The sequence below is a fragment of the Electrophorus electricus genome, chromosome 2 (genome assembly GCF_013358815.1).
Source record: "Electrophorus electricus isolate fEleEle1 chromosome 2, fEleEle1.pri, whole genome shotgun sequence".
Classification (NCBI taxonomy): Eukaryota; Metazoa; Chordata; class Actinopteri; order Gymnotiformes; family Gymnotidae; genus Electrophorus; species Electrophorus electricus.
Window position 1 is genome coordinate 34,167,037 of NC_049536.1, and position 19,160 is coordinate 34,186,196.

At 49.8% G+C, this 19,160-nt stretch overlaps 1 protein-coding gene across 2 annotated transcripts in view; it reads right to left on the bottom strand.

The window, feature by feature from the left end:
* Window positions 1-455: 455 nt before the first annotated feature.
* The window catches only part of ubr3 (ubiquitin protein ligase E3 component n-recognin 3), a 44,140-nt gene continuing 25,435 nt past the window's right edge, over window positions 456-19,160 (bottom strand). For both annotated transcript variants that reach the window (XM_035522975.1, XM_035522972.1), the window contains 15 exons: window positions 18,140-18,289; window positions 17,285-17,418; window positions 16,548-16,658; window positions 14,492-14,692; window positions 14,173-14,309; window positions 12,817-12,902; window positions 10,765-10,870; window positions 8,761-8,861; window positions 6,905-7,029; window positions 5,539-5,643; window positions 4,678-4,803; window positions 4,378-4,557; window positions 4,014-4,223; window positions 3,573-3,712; window positions 456-3,134 (listed from right to left, as the gene is read on the bottom strand). In XM_035522975.1, coding sequence (XP_035378868.1) covers window positions 3,017-3,134; window positions 3,573-3,712; window positions 4,014-4,223; window positions 4,378-4,557; window positions 4,678-4,803; window positions 5,539-5,643; window positions 6,905-7,029; window positions 8,761-8,861; window positions 10,765-10,870; window positions 12,817-12,902; window positions 14,173-14,309; window positions 14,492-14,692; window positions 16,548-16,658; window positions 17,285-17,418; window positions 18,140-18,289 — 2,030 coding nt within the window. In that variant the 3' untranslated portion in view covers window positions 456-3,016. The remainder of the gene's footprint in view (window positions 3,135-3,572; window positions 3,713-4,013; window positions 4,224-4,377; window positions 4,558-4,677; window positions 4,804-5,538; window positions 5,644-6,904; window positions 7,030-8,760; window positions 8,862-10,764; window positions 10,871-12,816; window positions 12,903-14,172; window positions 14,310-14,491; window positions 14,693-16,547; window positions 16,659-17,284; window positions 17,419-18,139; window positions 18,290-19,160) is intronic.

A 19,160-nucleotide genomic window follows, 5' to 3' on the forward strand; every position in this document is an offset into this window, starting at 1 on the left:
CCCGCTTTAACACTAAAAAAACAAAAACAAACAAAAAACCCATACAAGCCGAATACTCCTGCATAACAGCACAAAATAAAATGTCAACAGAAGTGACTCGGCAGCAGTTTAATTATAAGCGAAGCACCTTCATTCGGCCTTAACAAGAAAAGAAAGGCAAAGTCTTGCCATTAATAGGTAGGGGGGTTAACTGAGCTAAAGGATCCATAATCTTTCCAATGATTAGGGTTAGGACTAGGACATCTAGTTCCACGTGGGGGATCCACTCCACGGAGCAGAGACGGACATTTGAAGAGCAAAAAACTATTTGATTAATCCCCCGAAAGCTGCACTTTATAGAAGAAAATAATAAAATCACTTTCATAAATACCGTTAGCTACTTTTCAGTGGCACAAATAACTTACTGCTCCTTTAATGTACAACACATGTAACAAGTAAAGAACGCAACCACGTTAGAGCATCTTTAGATTTTATTCATATATGTTACATTTTGCATTAAATGTCTATCACCCTTTCTGCTCTGGGATCAGAAAGTTTGATTCAGCACCTACAGTAATGTACTGTACTCCCACCTCTGTTGCTCACTCACCTCACACCACACCAAGGACAAGGCGCCGGTTCCGCCATATTTACCCACCACTTGGCAAAACTCTAGCTATACCACGTTCAGACTGAGAGCGGTAGAGGAAACTAAAAAGGAGAAAAAGGACCAGCATGCAGGAATTTCAAGACCAAACACAGCAAAAGGCATAAGGGCTGAACATTTAAGTGCCTGAAGCATTTCCTTCCAGCATGGTGTCAATGCAGCATTGATAATCGATACCCAATAAACTGATCAATACAAAACCAAAGCATGCTTTTTGGTGTTGGCAACTGTCTGAAGAAGTGGGGTCAGGGAGAGGACATGCTGGACAATGTGCTGAAAAGGACGAAAGGAAACAGTAAACAGAGAGCATCAAATCAAATGAGTGAAAAAGCTCAAATCTGGAGCCAATTCAGTTTTGTATCATCTGAAGCTACAACAAAGTGATTTGTAAGGTATTAAAAGAAAAATATAAGATCCATTGATTTCCCTTATGAATTTAACCTTGTATCCCACTTTTTGACGGGGACCTGAATAATTAAAAGTAGTGCACATGTCACCCATTTTTCTGAATGTACTGAAAGGAACAGCTATGGAAGACCCAACCCAAGTCTCTGAAGCAGCCACCTGCGGAACACCTCGACTGAATCAAATCAACCAAGTTTTCTTTTCCTAAAATATGGAAGTTCATATTTAATTTTGAGCCTGGATTATACGATCATTGAACTACTTGATTACAATTGGTGTTATGATTTAGCTGTTCAGTCAGAACTGTGATGAATCCAGCGTGAGACGGTAGTTCACCATCAACCACAAAGAGGGGAAATGACTGGGCAGGAAAATGAACAGAAAAAGACAAATCGCGCAAGGATAGATGACCTGGCCATGGCCAAACCTAAACAAAGAAAATGTAAGTAATTTTCACGACATTACTTCAAATCTGTGAAATGACATTCTTGTGGCCCCTATCAAAATAAAACAAAGCACTAAATGACTTAAGCCTGCACAGAGATGCAGAAAAGATGACGTGTACGTGATGCCAAACCCTGCAGAGTCATCACAATGAGATGGCACTTTGGTGGGAAGTATAGTCTGAAGGGTTTGAGTACTGAAGGGACTGTGGTGTGATTAAGCACCGAAAGGCCCAGATCAGCAACTTGGGACGTCTCCTGAAATCCTCACGTGGCTAACAGTGAGCACGACAGGATGTCTTTTTTTTTTTTTTGGCAGTTTATATGATTGCTGCACAATTTGGGAAATTTTAGGTTGGGAAACTTAATAGCATATCCTGACTGACAAAAAGCGGTGAGCTCAGAAAAGCTTTGTGATGGGCAAAGGTTGCTGGGAAATCGGTGTTCTCTGCAGCCACATGACAAGATGCCCTTAAGTGCCACCAGCTCTCTGAGAAAAGCAGGAAATCCTAAACATAAAATCCTTTTTTACAATACTATGAGCTTTTTTTTTTTTTTCTTTTTTTTAAATGAATAGCAGCATTTGTTTAAATATTTAAAAAGTTTCTCTTTAGCTACAGGAAAAAAAACGAAAAAAAAAAACAAACAAACAAATTCCTGAGAATGGTTGCAACTAGATCCTGAAACCAGAGGCAGTCCTCCTTTTATCTGAACTACAGTCAGTTGATAAATCCACGCATTGCCCGCTAACGCACACCACTGCTTTCTCTACTTTGGCAATCCATGGCACGATTTTCTGAAACCATTCAAAATTTGTTCAGCAGTGACTAAGATTTAACAGTGCCGTCACGCCTGAGTCCACCCCCTGCCACACCCATGACAGAGATATGCATCACATGACCTACAAGATCTCCATTCACACTGCACTAGTTGTGTGGTTCTGAACCTGGTTGATACCCATCTGTGGTGTGTTCCTTGTGGCCCGTGTGGTTACTCCGCCCAGAGAGTTGTGACGGAAACCCTAAACTTCTCTTTCTGTTTCAAGCCAACTCCAAACGCCTCCTCTTATGCGGTAGACATCCAGCAGATTGGGCACGGGTCCAGATTTCATACACTGAGCACTTTCAGAATTGAAGCTTGTTTAGTTTGTGGTTTTTCTGTTCTCTTGTGGGTTGTAGTAGAGTGACTCCATGCTTCAAACAGCACCCATTCAAAATCACTCTAATAGTCTGTGCTTCTACCGTGAGCTTGTCTGCAGACAAACACAAAAATCCCAACGTCTCCCATTTTAAATCCACACTGAAAACCACTTTAAAACCAAATGTGCATGCTCTCGCACACACGCTGTGAACTGTTAGGCATGATTGTAGACTTAACGTCACATAACCAAGGCTGTAGCAGCAATCCACTCACGGCATGGTTGTTTTAGATTACACGAGAGCATTTATCAAAAAGTGACACAGAAGGGCTGTCGGGCACGGTCAGGTCCAGCGCCTCCGGGGGTGGGTGGAGGGGCGGCGCGTTAAAGGCCGTTGTAATGCGGACCCCAGCGTTTGTTAATGTGGTCGAAGGTGTGGGATACCCACTGCTGCTCCAGCACGCGGTACCTCTCCTCACACAGGAACAGGGGTTTCCCACGGCTGTGCGCACACACACACACACACACACACACACACACACACACACACACAAACACAAACACGGCAGTTATCAATATGCAAACAAGCAGGGTTATTGGATCTTTCCTCCTGAAGAAATTCCAGGCTGTTCAGAATAAAAGGTTATTAGTAGCGGCACAGCAACGGCTTTTATCTGAGGTGAAAGCGGAATATGGGCATCTTATATTAATTTAGTAACAGAGCAGCCGTACTTTTCCCACAACCAGTTTCTGAATTTCCATACTCTTCCAGGTCTGCTTTTACATAACATTTTTCCCCACCCCAGACTTTCCAAACCAAAATGCAAAACTTCCGACAGGACAAAAATCAGTTTGGCTGAGCTTCCTTTGGCCACGTGCGTGTGTGCGTGTTCAAACTGCAGGCGTGTGGGTGAAAGTTGGGGAAGGTGCGTGCTCGTACCGCAAGTCCCGGTCCTCCTCTCCGTGAGCGTCCAGGTAAACGGAGCCCCACAGGCAGAAGCGGTGCCCTCTGATGATAATGATGACGGAGGCGTTAATCAGGAGGAAGATGCCGGTGGCGGCTCCGCAGTGCTGCGAGTGCTACAGGGACGCAATAAGGAGAGACACACCGTAACTCACCACCCCTCGGGTCCCAGGCGTGGGACGGGCCGGAGCCGTGAGGAAGAGGCTGGCTCTTACGCACGCTGTTGCCGTTACTGAAACCTCCTGTTGTTCTCTAGACTCACCTGCACCCAGACTTACCTCATCCGAGTTTACAACCTCGCCTAACGCTCCGAGTCTCCTCCCTCACTCTAACTACACGCCTCTGATATCAGCTTCCCGGCCCCTCTGGGAAAAGCTCACTGCGCGTCCGCTTCAGATGCGGAGCGGCTCCACTCACCAGTACGCACTCGCAAAGCCCCTGCTGTTTACAGCACAGGCCCTTCAGGCAGACGAAGGCGCCGCACACCAGACACAGCGCCGGATCCTTGGGCGTCTTGCTGCAGGCCGAGCAGGCCTTCCTGTGGTAGTGCTGGAAGATGGTGTTGTAGTTGTCTGGGAGCTGCAGCAGACGAGGGGCGGACCAACAAGGGTCGTGCATCAGCAGGGTCTAAAAACAACAACAACACACACACACCTGCTCAGTTTCACTCAGCCCGATGTCGCTCGTTACAGATAGACGCTTCCTCCTTAGAACCGTCGCTCGGATTTCATGGTGTGTGTGTGTGTGTGTGGGGGGGGGGGGGTGTAGTGAAGGCGCTGACCATAGCCTGCAGTGCCGGAGTGTCTGCTAGGTCCAGCAGCTCGGCGCACCACTGCGTGAGCAGGTCCAGCGCGTTGACATTCCACTCCAGACACGCGGCGCTGCTCGCGGTAACGGCTGGGAGGGAGGAACCGGGAAGCAAACCCAAACATCCCGCCAGCAACGAGAACTCCTCGTCCAGCTACAACGACAACGCGGACATGCGTGACACACGGCCCCTGCGCCGACGGAGGGTCTCTCCTCCACTAATCCATTTTGTGCTAGGCGCACGGACGGACGGCGCGCGGGTGCGAGGGCGTACCCGACAGCCCGGCAGGTCGTCCCCGTAGAGGTGGTGCTGTAGCAGACAGGACAGTCGTAGGAAAGGCAGGCAGTACTGCTGCAGGGTGAACTCTATCGACTGCGGAGACCATACACTCGAACTCAACTAGACACAGGGAGAGAACAGGGTGGAGGCAGCAGGTCTAAGCCACAGCTCGTCAATAACCGTTACCGACCTGTTGATGGAGCTCTGGTGGATACGGGAGCCGGAGGCGAGTGGCTCTCTGAAGCTGTTCTGATGGCTGTGGTGTTATTCATCAGATGGGGGATGGGGGGGTGACAGAATGAGGAGAGGAGCTAAAATAGCCTCAAAACCCAACGGACTCACTCGCCCTTATAAAAACAAGGGCAGGGCTGCTCTAGTGTTCCTACCGTCTCTCAAAGCTTCTTTTAAAGACGCAGAGTTATGCTTTTATTACTGCACATTCTGTTGATATGAACAGACACAGAATGGCGCAGTTATTGCTACAAATGACACAAATGCTGATGAACGCTGACCACTCACAGGCTTGGGAATTATCCTTAAAGATCAGCCTGAACAAACATTTTAAAAAACGAGCGCAACAGACCCAGTCGTGTTTTTACTGGCTTCACTGTAACTCGGCGGGTCCTGGGCAGTATTGCGCCGCTCCATGCGGACATCTGCATCCCTTCTCTTTCCTCAGGGAGTTCGGATCTACTGCTTTCTAACACCCTCTCAGCAGAGGGAGCAAAACGGCGAGATCCTCACAGCTCGGACCAGTAAAACCACCAACACATGAAAACCGATACTGCGTGAAAAGGTGCCCTTTGCTTTATTGCATGCGTGCGTGTGTGTGTGTGGCACTCTGGGTGATCTTACCACGGCCTCCTCAGAGCTGGTGGCATAAATCCCCTTTGCCTTGGACAGCTCACTGATCACATGACCCAAGAGAGCTTCCCAGGACATCTGGGAGTTTGGCAGGTTCTGGGGTTCAAAGGGCAAAGGTTGCTGTTAATGTGAACAAAAGGGCTGATATGGTACTGTTACACATGGCAGACACAGTACGCTTCAGAACGCTGGATCACGTGAAGGCTGTGGCTCACACTCACACACACACACACACACTCACACATCTGGAACATACATATTCTGTAAGAATATCTAGTTTCACAATAAAGACTAACCAATATACTGTGTAGTCCCAATAATACACAAGGCCAATGCACTGTTAAATAAGCAGAATATAGTATATATGAATGCAATGAACAAATGCAGTGCAAACAGAGAAATCAAAGGACAGAAGACGTGTGGTGCCAGAGTTCTGCTGCTGGAGTCCTCACTCACAGGAGGAAGGGCCTGCATCTTCCTCTCAGCCCCACCAGCTGATCAGTGCAGTGACCTTACTGAGAGGCCAGCTGAGTCCCTCTGGCTTTGTGCAATATGTCATAAGAGATGAAGCATCCATCATGGATAACACGTGACTGTGTCAGACAACGTGAGCTGATCACTCTCTCTGCTGGGTTTATGAGCCACAGGGGTTATGTCTACAAATCTCACACTCTCCCTCTCTCTTCTACGACCTAAAAAGTTGGTCATTCTGTTTACCACAGGCACAATGCCACAGCCTCAAATAAACAGTATATGCATCAGTAATGGGGAATTCATTAACGAGCTTTCAGAGAGGGAGCGAGTGAGAGAGAGCGAGCGAGAGAAAAATCTTCTTCCCTAATGACAAAAAATGGGATGCAGAGGCGTGTCTGACTAACAGAACTAAGCACGCTTCGAGGACTGACAGCCACTAGTCACATTTGTTTTTATGTGTTTATATTCCCCCCAATCACTGAGTGCTGGAGTACTGTGTGATAATAATGAGCCTCTGTAATGAAGATGGACGCCTTATGTTTAGAGCCTAAACTGCTTAGAAACAAATGCTGCAAGGCTCTCAATCATTCACTCTGCACACACTCACTCACACACTATGTGCAATATGTTGGTTTTTTTCTCATGTCCCCAGTCTCACAGTAACCCTGGACGGGGGACATCCAGTGTCTCCGACAGAGCGGTCTTACGTTACTAAAACCTCACTTATGCTTATCCAATAACTGTAATAACTGCACTGAAAATGGCTGACTGACTCTTCAAACCCCACTCAGTGCCACACCACAGCGTCCTGGCTGCTAACTGGGATGTGTTGAACGCACTGATTGGTTGGAGAGGACATACTGAGGGCTCTGATTGGCTGTACCTTTTTGGTGGCCCCGGTGTTGCTCCAGGCCAGTCTCTCCTCGGGGCTGAATCTGAGTGACAAGGCTGCCAGGGCTTGAGTGTACTGCAGCGTGTAGAGTACCTTCACCACACATGTAAAGTGTTCTGCAGTCACACACACACACACACACACACACACACACACACACACACACACACACACACACACCTCAAAGGTAATGCCAAAGCTCCAAAGAAGGACATTAGTCTATGACACAAATTCAAAAAGGGACACAGTGGCCATATTCCATATAATGAAGACATTGATTACAAGACAGAAATCAATCATTAATCCATTAAACTTTTGTTCCTGCTGGCTGAGTCTTTCAAATCAAAAATACATTTGTTATGATTAGGAAAGATCTATATAGCTATAAAGACAAATTTTAGCGATTTAAAAAGGCATTTAAAATGATGAGGTTATTTCACTTTAATGGAAGTGTCCCCACTCAAAAGGGCTTTTGTTATGTAAAACAAGCGAAGCCACACAATCACGGACATTTTCGGCACTTTTCCCATTAACCTCTTGGTTGAAGCTTTGCGCCACGGCACCACTGTGTCAGAGCAGAAACTGACGTATGAATTATGTTGACATGAACCAGATACAGCACCCACCTACCACTCTCGTTCAGGCTGTCAGTTGGGACTATAAAAGACCCCAGGCAAAAAGAAAAATCAGATATTTTTTTTTGTGTGTGTGTGTGTGTGTGTGTGTGTGTGTGTGTGTGTGTGTGTGTGTGTGAAGCAGCAACTGCTACAATCTGGGCAACTGCTATTACAGGAGCACAATGACACTCCATCAGTGGGTCGTACTCCCCAGGCTGCCGTGGACGGCGTGAACTGGCGCTCGAGTCTTCCCGTGGTCACATGACGTCTTCACGCGTCCGTCCCCCCCGAAAGACTTCATTTCACACTTGTCCCTAGCAGCCTTAGAGAGCAGCGCTCCGTCTCCCAGCGGGAGTGACGATGTTTACTCTGCTGCTGATCAATGCCGGACGGGCAGGCGGGGGAGAGGTTGGGGCAGGTGGAGGGAGGAGAGAGCCGCTCCGTAGAGGCTCGCTTAAAACGGCAAAAGGCGTCTCCTAAAACGCCGTTGGCTTTCTCCGTGGCGCTAGCCAGCGCACGCGTTACGCTGCCCAAATGCCTGCAGCACTGTCTGTCATTTTCATTTCAGCAGTAATTGGAAGTCATCTGCAGCTGTGGGGGGAGGGAGATTTAGACGCGGACCTCACGCGCCGATGAGCAAGAAAGCACTCAGTGCTTTGCACTGAACAGCCATTTGAAAACCTCGACCCCGTTCATACAAGGGAAGAAACGTGTAATGGAGAAACATTCACACTTCTCCGCTAAGGATGAAAACGAGAATTTCGGTTCGCAGCGCTGTGCCTGGATTTGGTGTCCTCGTTCCAGAGTCACATTATCCCCTTCACAGCCGCTTTATTGCGGGGACAGGTGGGGTGTGTGTGGTGCCCTGCATGCCACAGCTGGAGAGGAAGAGAAGACAGAACGGCGGCGGGACAGCTCGGCAGTTCCGCCCGGATCCTCTCGGGTGGTCTTGGAGGCCCCTGACATTTTCAAGCCTTCTATGAGCTTGGCGGCACTAGCACCCACCCTCGCAAGACTGAAGCAATTTGGAATATTCCCCACTTTGAGAATGTGTGTGTGTGTGTGTGTGTGTGTGTGTGTGTGCGCGTGCGTGTGCGAGGAGACTCGGGGAGCCTTTTTTTGGTGGGGTCATAGTGATGCAGGTCACGGTTGAACCCGCTACAGGTCCATCACACGGCACACGCTGCCCGAGTGGACGTGACCAGGCAGGTGTGGGCGGGGGGCCGGTACCTTTGCGGAGGGGCTGAGGCATAGTGAGCACAAAGATGATGAGAAGTGAGGGGACGTCACGGAACAGCATGGGAACCTCAGGTCGCTCCTCGTCCTCGTAGCTGCGTGGAGAGGTGGCACACACACACACACACACACACACACACAAAAAAGAAAGACTCACTGATGCACCCCTCTACTCGGTAACAGTGCCCCCTTGTGGCCACTCACTCTATAACCTACTAAACATGAGCGTGCAAGTGCATGGCTCATCGATACTACAGTGAACAGATTAAATGAAGAATTCTCAAATTCACACTCTCAGTAGCAAAATTTAAATGATTACTAGGCAACATGTTTCAGAAATATGCTCATGGCAACTCGGTGTGGCCGTTCACTACACTAAATATGACAGCACTGTTGAAATGAGATCCTCTGTTGTTCACGCGTGATTTTCACGTTCTGTGTACATCCATGAAGGTGAAGACCATTACACTGGTGGAGCTATTCAAGGAGACCATCTGCCTCCAATATGTCCTTCACACACATACTCGCACACACGCACACACACACACACATGCCCACCCCCACACCCACCCCATCATCTCAGCAGTGGGAGAGAAGAAAAACGGTTTTACAACAAAACCTCTATAGCCATACGGTTTTACCGCTTCACAACTCAATTTCTGAAAAATTCAATCCCTCTCTACTTCTCTCTCTCCCTTTCATCTGGGGAGACAGAATACAAATCAAGACTTTGCAAACTACATAAATGCAGCATCTGAAAAGCAGTAATACTGCCAAGCAACAAAATGAGTCCAATAAACACCACCAAAATGTCGCATTTTTCCACATTTTGTTCCAACATAAGGACTGTCCAGGGCAGCCTCTATCTATGGTGGCGAATCCGAACCTCGGGCATTTCTAAGGCTTTCTCGAAACAAATGTGCAGAGAAAATGACAATTTGAAGATTTGATCTGTGTGTTAGAGCTGTGACTCAAGTTGATTTTTTATTTATATATATATATATATATATATATATATATATATATAAAATTTAACTAACTAACTTGACTAACTTGAGCCACAGCTGTTTATGGATGAACTGCTATGTATAAAAACTGTGAACAGAAAACTGAGTGGTTACTCAGTGTCGTGTGCCATGTTTAAACATTTCTGTTTCTGTTTCACAGAAAGAAAAGTACATTACAAGCACTGCAGTGAAAACCAGGGAGTGAGCAAGCGAGCGAAGGAAGCAAGCCTACATTTCTACAGAACGAACCTCACTAAAAACGCTGCTCTTTTTCGGGTCCTGGGCCACTCCAGGTCACCCAGCCCTGCGTACTGCTGCCATGGAAACGGTACAGTGGGGGGGGCCTGGGGCAGCAGATGACAGTACTCTCCTTTAAAACCTCTAACGAGGTATTTTTAACACTAAACGACTCCCGTCTGAATAGTGCCTGGCTAACAGCTCTCTCGCTGTCTTACGGTGCTAATCGGGGGGGCAAATGGCTTATCCGGCCAAGGACTGTTAAGGGTCTGCCAGTGGAGGCGTGGTACTGCTGAACAGTTTTCTTCACACTAAAATCTCCAAAAGGCACGGAAGTCTACCATTAGTTCTAGCTTAACGATAAGTAGCAGGTGTGTGCACACACACACGGGGTGGCCTTTCTGGCTGTGATGAACATGCGTGATGCAGAGAAAGCTGAAAGGGAGACTTCTGGTGCTCTCTTTGGGTGGATAGAGGCATAGGACTCACACTCACACTCACACACACACTCACACACACACACACTCACACACTCACACACACACAGAGCTGTAGGTGCAGGGCTCCTCTCTCTGAGCAGTTCTGTACCCAGTAATTTGCCAGCTGCAGCAAATTATTGGTATCTATGGCAACCCCATATGGGTCTCTTTTTTGGCTCTGTGCTGTGGGAAGAGGCATCGCACCTTTTGTGTGAGGTGAAAGGCACACTGAATGGAGGACGCACACGCGCGAGTGTGCGTGCGTGCATACTCACTCTGGCTCTCTGCTCTGCATAATCTGGGTGACGCGGGTCCAGGGATTATACGCAGAGTCGATGCTGTACAGGCGCATGTGCATGGCCAACACGTGGAACAACTGATCTGAAAGGCAGAGCAAAAGAAGGATACGTCAGTGGAAGTAAGTCAAAGCCACTCATGCCAGCAGGGTCAGGCATGGACCCGCTAACACCACGGAGTACGGTGGCCAAGGCCAGGGGGCGCTCTGGGAGCTCACCGCAGGAGAGAGAAATATGGCCCGGCACCGTCCAGACCTCTCACATCAGCCCCACACGTTACTTGCTGACTGGCCAAAGCTCCATCTGTGTCACTTTTTTGCCCTCAACTGTACAAATGGAGCAGAAGAACGGGGCGGGTGGGGGCGCAGAGTCGGGGTGCAGTGCTCCCGGGCACAAACACAGATGGACACGCTGTGGTCCACACACACACACACCTCCGGCACGCGTTTTTCACACCGCGAACAAACGCTGCTTGCTACAGGAATAAAGTATGCAGCCACTCAAAATAAACAAACAGACAGACATGAGCGATAAAACCTTCCGAGCACGAGAGCGAAAGCGTCTTTCCTTTCGTTCCCCGTCGCATTCCTGCTTCACGTTCTCTTCCGGATCTGTTACAAGGCGCTAGGGAGCAGAGATTCCCTCCTGGTTTGGGAATGTCTGGTGGGGCTTCTGTGCGCGTCCCTGTTTCTGAGGTCATGACGCCAAAGAGCACATTACCAGTGCCAAAATAACCTGAAGGCCACTGACAACCTTCTCACCGCGCACATGGCACTCGAGTGGCGCAACACTGCCACCTACAGGCAGCCAAGCAGAACAGGCGCAAATTGAATTTGATACATCTCCTTGTATCATTGATTGACTCAATCGGATTGTTGATTGTTGGGCAGTTCAACAAGCATCCTAAGCACGTCTTCTGAACTGGGACTGGCCGTACCATGAACCAAAGGCCGGGGCACCCAGTAAATGGTAGAAATAGGTTTGCGTTATGGACCAGTAACGTGCCACGGCAGAGCTCTGAAAAGCACCGAAATATGCATCACACGTCTCTTAATCACAGCCCCTAAATCACCGTGGGACACGCGCTGTTCATCTCCCTGCCTCTCATTGGTTAAAATCACTCCATCATCTGGCGTCTGGGGTTGGTGGAGTGTGCTGGCAGCGAGAATAGAGATGACTCGTCGCTTCTTCTCACTCGCTCTGTGATATTGATCTCGCTCATAAACCCACTTGTGCTCAGTTAACTACTGCCCGGCTTTCCTCAACGCCGCCTGCACATGTGACCGTCACACACAGACATCTGTATGTGTGTGTGCGCGTTTTTATAACTGAAGGTGTATCTTTAATGAGAACTAAGAAAATATGTTACAGGTTCTGGTCACCATCCACCCACTGCCCTACACTGCCCCAGCTGTTCTCTCCTGGACCTCACTGTGCTGGTCTCTAATATACAGCCCCACTGTGCTGGTCTCTAATATACAGCCCCCATTGTGCTGATCTCTAATGTACTGAGACTGAGTAAATTTGGCCCAGGCCTGCATACTTAATGTAGCTCAGAAAATGGCTGAGGTGGTGGAGTGTGAAATCTCCTCAGCTCCTTTCAAGAGTGACGAAACTTTTCATGAGTGCCCAGAGACTAGACCACACGCACGCACGCACACACAGAATCCTAAACAAAGGCATGCACGTACGCACGCACACAGAGAGAGAGAGAGAGAGAGAGATTCACAAGCAGACCAAAGAAACCCTAATGCAATCTCGTGACTTTACCATCACCATTATCCGGTCTACCTTCACATTCTAATACCTTAAACAAACAGCTCCTGTCCCAACAGCTTTCCACACACCACTTCACAGCTCACCAACATCCAGGCTGAACCGTGCCGCAGATCCACGGCCCAGAGCTGGTCCCAAAGCCAACAGAAGGGAACACCATTCCCAACACTCCACATATTCTTACCTTAACATGTCTAAGGTACAGTCATGCCTTACTGTCTTAGTGGTGTGTGCATGTCTGTAGAGGGGACTCACTGAGACAAGATCGCTTGGCTGTAGCACTAGCTCCCCCACTGCACAGACTGCCACCACGATGAACCAACTCCAGCTCCAGATTCGTTCTGGGAGAGAAAGGAAGAGTGTGAGAGGATAAGTGAGACAGCACACAGACGACAGCAGACCTGTCTAAAGTGCCCACTAGCTAGATAGGTGGGAAACCTCAGTACTCAGAGATACACTGTAAATCAGCAAGCGGCTCGTCCCTACACACGACATCGCCCCAGATGTCCGTGTCTGTAACAGCCACATACAGCCTCCACGCCCCGGGCGCGTGCCTGTCCCCGTTTCTAGCGCTTGCATTCCCGTGCCATACCCCACGCTTGCGTCGCTCAGACATTAGCATGCTGCTATAATTGGCCGACATAAGAGGCTCCACTCATCGGAGCAGGCAGGTGCGTGTGAGCGGGCAGGCGAGGCCGGGGCAAATTCTCCAGCCTTTCTGGATGACGGGAGACACAGAAGATGAGGGGGAGGTGAGGGGAGAGAGCGAAGAAGCAATCTCCCGTAGATAATGCAGGCGGGCGACTCCATCTGGCCCCCGCTGATAAGCGAGCGAGCATGTGACGAATTTTCCACTGCGCTGTTCAGCTGTGGAGGAGGGAAAACGGAGGAGAAGGAGAGAGAGAATGACAGACTGGGGCTGGTGGGGGAGGAGCACCCGCTAATAACCTCCATCTTATTGGGGGGTGGGGGAAGAAGCAGCAAGACAGTGAAAGACAATGAAAGAGAAAGAAAGAAGAGAGCGAGAGAGAGAGAGAGGGAAAGAGAAGGAGGGAGAGAGAGCACGAGAGTGAGAGAAAGGGAAAAAGAGAGAGAAAGAAGGAGAGAGGGAGGGAGAAGGAGAAAGGGAAAGAGAAGGAGGGAGAGAGAGCACGAGAGTGAGAGAAAGGGAAAAAAAGAGAGAGGGAGAGAGAGAGAAGGAGAGAGGGAGGGAGAAGGAGAAAGGGAAAGAGAGAAGGAGGGAGAAAGAGAGAGAGAAAGAAAGAAAAAGAAAAACACTCGAGTTAGCATGTTGGCAGGGCTGGACCGGCCCGTGACGTGCCAGAAAAGTCACTAAACTCGTTCAGCACAGAGCCTTGCGGGCTGGGGCACTTGCTCGAGGGCCTTAGGGGCTGCTGCAGGAATGAACACCCCTTCAACACCCCTCATGCAGCAGAAAGCAGGGGCAGAATAAAATAAGTCTGGGGTGGTGATCGAGCATTTGACAAAGTACACTGATGTGCGCGCTCACACACACTCACTCACACACACTCTCACTCACACACACACTCTCACTCACACACCTCAGTTAGGAGACTTCCATTGACTTTTCAAAACCAAGCATGTGCTCACCTGGCCACCGAGTACATAAAGAGGAAGTCGTTATCAGGTGAGCCGGGGTTCTTGCCGTAGTCCATGTACTTCTTCTGGGTGGCGTTCTTGATGTCCTTGATCACGGACTCCATCTCCTTTGTCAGGTTCGACTCCGTCTGAAAGGACAGACGTCGCAGGATCAGCGTCCGTCCAAACGCAGGAGACAGCGGCGGAGCGTGTCGAAGGTGGCAAGACATTTCGGCAGCGCTGAGACCAGCTCTCTCGATGTGGGAGCGAGCCGCGTACAGGATCACACGTTACAGGTGCCGGGAGAAGAACCTGGCAGGACTCGGCTTACCGGGAAGATGGCCGCCTGCTCCTGTAGGTCCTCCACCTCCTTCACCAGCGTGGCGGTGCTCTTGGTGCCGGGCGCGTGCCAGGTGCCCGCCTGGGCGGTGCCGCCCGGCTTGCAGGGCAGGACGCTGTTCGCAAACTGGCGGCAGAGAGGGCAGGTGAACTCGCCCTTGTCCACGGAGAAGCCCTGCAGCACCTGGTCGTTCTGCGACAGAGGGGAGAAAAACGCGAGAGAGAAATGAGAACCCAAGGAAACGGACAGCGGCGAGCGTCCTTCCGGGGAGGGCAGCGTCAGCGTCGTGGGAAGCCGCCTCAGCACTGCAGACCGCAACACGCCTGCATTTGAACAGATCAGCGATCTTTGCCGTTCACACACTTTCACAACTTTTATTTCCCCCTTAAGGAAAGTCAGCTTCTCCATGAAGGCCCGTCCGATCTCACTTGTCTGGGCACTGGTCAGGCTCGGGATCGGCACAGCGTGCCGTATAAATCACGGCCTCTGTGCTGGGGCCAGTCTCCCACCCTGTCTGTTCCCATTAAACCTTATTAAAATGCAGAGCAATGCCGTATTGTGCCCATTATCTAACCAGTGAGTGACGGAGAGAGAGCACCGACGAAATATCAATTTGTGGCCCGTCACTTTGATGGATGAACTGTTAATGATGTGTCAGATGTCTGGGAAAGACTGGCATGTTTATGCTCTCCCTCCCTCTGGAAAATGACATCTGAAATGAACCTGTGACTAAGGTTATAGTAGAGTGTCTGCTTTATTATAGCGTCATTTTAACTGTATATTCAATGAAGCAAATGACATTCCAGCCCTTTTTTTTTTTAATTTTTACAAAGGTCCTTCATCTGAAGAGACCATAAGAGACTGAACGAACAAGCATGTCGGCATACTTCACCATACTGTCCTCTTTCCGTCTCTGGTTCGGGTTCGTATTTGTATAATCTGCCCATATAATTTCCACCCAGGACTTTAAACCCTCGTTTTAAAATAAAGAACCAAAAACCTGGCCACTCTGTTCTTGAGTCAGGCCTTTCTGGTAAATTCTCCCTTTCGTGCTCTCGGGACACATCCATGCCTAAATCCTGTGCGGATTTTTTAATCTCCGTCCGTTACGGGGCTTTTCATCCTTGCTTAATGTACGGGACAACATACAGTAAACACAGCGGATACGCGGACCATGACACATACTGGGCCTTGGATTTGACCCTTGAACTTGAGTAAGCACGGTGACCCCAGATCCAATACCACATCTATGATCTGCTCCCTTAACCGTAAGCCCTTGTGAACTCCTCTGAGCATAAACGGAAGATTAAACCGAAGGAGTCGGTTAGAAGGTGTGTGTGGGGAGGGGAAGGTTGCGTATCAATGAGGGCCATGAAAACACTCTCAGAGTAAAGCCAGCATGCAGCACTTGAATCCTGCAGACACGGTTTGGTTTACTTGGAGTGTCCATGTCATCACCCACTGTACTACGTGTCAGGACACGTTTCCTGTGTCTAATTAGCACCAGGTAGGAATCTGTGAGCTGCCCTCCTAAAACAGAACAAAAGCAGACACACTCAGCGTGGGTAAGGAGCTCCACCGTCTCCAGACACTCCGGCTCTGCCATTAAGAGCAAGGCGGACGTGATCCGCTTTTAGTTGGGGGGGGGGGGGGGGGGGGGGGGGGGGGGGGAGAAAAAAAAACAACCGTTCCAAAAGACGGAGATAACCGGCTCCGAAGTCAAACACCCCTGGGACAGTCGGAGAGGAGGATGAATCGATTTCTAAAGCATAAGTGACAAGATCCAGTGTGTGAGAATGAAGTACAAGCATGCTGGACAGCGTTCCCACTCAGGACACTGAAGAAGGCCGGAGCATACCCGGAAAAGTAGCCCCGAGGACGCCAAGCCCCGTCAACCATGTGCTTAGAAAAATGGCAGTGATGGAATCTCAAACTCGACACGAGGTCACGCTGTGCGTATGCTATAGTGCACATCATTCTTACTGGGAGTGTCCCCCCGGAAAGGGTGCGAGGTTAGTGACGCTGTACCTGTGCACCGCGCTCTTACCCGCAGAGACTCCATGTAGGACTTGTGACAGTCAATGTGCAGTGTGTGACCGCACGTTTGCACGTACACGCCTCCGTCCCAGCCAATGGAGATGGACTGCAGACAGGAACTCTGCCGGGAGGAGGAGAAGAGAGAGTGTTCAGGACTCACTTACTGAACATTGGTGCGTTTAAGAACTGTGTCACATTAATGAAAAACAACCAACAACCAACACCCCCCCCCCCCCCCCCCCCCCCCCCCCCCCCCCCCCCCATGGCTTCCACCCTTTTTGCTGTAACAGGATCAGGCAGTGGTCATATTTTAAAGCGGTCTGTGTAATATAAAACTCACATACAAGGAGAAAGCTGGGAAAGAAAAGGGACAAACCTAGAACTTTCCAGAGCTATGCTACGAGAAAGAATGAACAGAAAAATAGGACTTTAAATCACAACGGTGCTTTGAAAGGGGCAACTAAACATTTGGAGCCGCTCGTGCCATAACGCATCAGAGAGCAGGAAAAGATGTTTGTTCCACAGCTCTTCCTGCAGCCGCAACCCAGCGAAGGGAGCTGTGCTGGGCAGGAGCTTTAAAATAACAGCAGAGCAGAGAGTGCAGGAGCCCAGGAGCTCACACTCTGCTCTTACTGCAGAAGACAGACAGACAGGCAGGCAGACAGACACTCACATGGTGTGACTGAGTGAGAGTGAGACAGAGAAAGAAGGAAAGAGAGAGAGAACCGAGCAGAAGCAGCCACGTACGTCTCTAAAGCAGCGCTGCATGAGGGCCAGCCTGACGTCATTAGCCGCGCCGCACGTGTCCTCGGGAAAGATCCGCTCCTCGTCGCTCGTGGGGAGCCGCTTCGCTTCGTCGCTGCGGTAACGGTGCCCCAAAACTGCGACACACACACAAACATACACCCACCCTTCACCAACGACAACGGCAGTCTGATGGTCTTCTCACTCACAGAAGACGCAGTAGCGGCGTACCGCGTCGCTGTCTGGACACGGTCAGAGATGCCCTGCGTTCACAGACGTTTGTCCTACGAGATTGCGTGGCAAACAGATAACTGAAATACTAACTGGGGTTAATGGGCTTGCTATGATATCCATCATCAGAACGGTCCTTCGAGCTCCTGCCTTTTTTGGTGCCTTTGTGCTTTGACAGATCGTCAGCGCCGGCCAGGCAGACAGCAGAGGGCGCCGTTCTGACCTTGGGCTTGCACGTTTTGCGCGTACGTCGCCGCAGTTACTAATAAAACGAGCTATTGGTCGCGGTGACGCCTGACTGTGGCAAGGCAGAAATGACTCGGCGTGAAGGCGCCGGCTACGGGGGAGGAGCGGCGCAGGGCGCGGGTGATGGATAGAGCGATTACCGCACCGCAGAGACGCTGCCGTCCAGCGCCCACTCAGGGACAGAGGGAATGGGGAAGAAGCTCGCTGTAAAACGCTCCACCTGTTGACGGAGTACACCACAAATACGTCGGAGTAGGAGAAAATTAAGAATGATGTAACTAAACAAACGGTATCAAGTTAACGATGTTAGGCCTTCATAGTGGAGGAAATGGCGAATGGCAGCAAGAGAGTGTGTGTGTGTGTGTGTGCGCGTGTGTTCACCTGAGGACGCCTGAAGCAGCACTACCAGTCCGGTAGGTCTGTCCTCGGTGGAGGGACCACTCTGTCCACATATGACACAGTCGTAGAGTACTTCAGAGTCCAGCGGCTCCGCAGTGCCCACGTCCATGGCCGCGTCCACCTCGGGAGACTCTGCAAGCAGACGGACCATGGCGCTCACAGCTGCTGGACCCCAAACAAGCAACATCTTTTGCATGAGGAGTGCAATAACTCGTTATGGAGAAAAGTGGCCCACGATTCTAAAATGCTACAGTAGTAAACCACACCAAACCAACCAACCAAACAACTACGCTCTGAAAGCAGCTCTCTGGCACGGCTGAAAGCGCGAGTCATATCCGACACTGACTCCAGCTCTCGAGAATAAAAGGTGATTATCGTTTGGATCGATCATGACTCGCCGAGTGCAGAGGCAGGCGACTGCTCGCTAAAGTCAAATAACTGAACACGAGAGAGGGAGAGACTGACTAAACTTAATTAGCTATATAATGTGGAACCCAGTTGCTTCTCCGCCCTCTCTTGGTTAAGTTAACAGATCGCTGAGGCATGGCCAGCCATGTGTAACAAAACAAAAACATTAGGGGTAATGTGGTGTGAAAGGTGCTGGTATTTGGACAGTGCGCGAGGTTATGGAATGCCCTGCCATTTATGAAGGTCACACGCTAATGAGTGTCAGATATAATACACAAATGCTACCTTCTCTCAGTGCCTGGATTAATGCGTACCAGGACAGAAAGCAAGCATCAGAGGCACTCGTGAAATGCTGGGGAAACGTTTCAGTACAATTAATCGGGTCAGAAAGTAGTGCACTACTGAACCGGTACTGGTTTCCGGAACCAAACAAACTACTGGAGCCTTCTTCTAGCTCTTGTAGTCTTGGACATGAAGTGGTCGTGACTTCAAGTCCTTTAAACGAGTGGAAAAACTCGGTGGACCCCAATGCTGAGTGGGAACAGAGCAACGACAAGCCGAAGCCCAACGGAACCACAGCGCCGGCACTAAATGA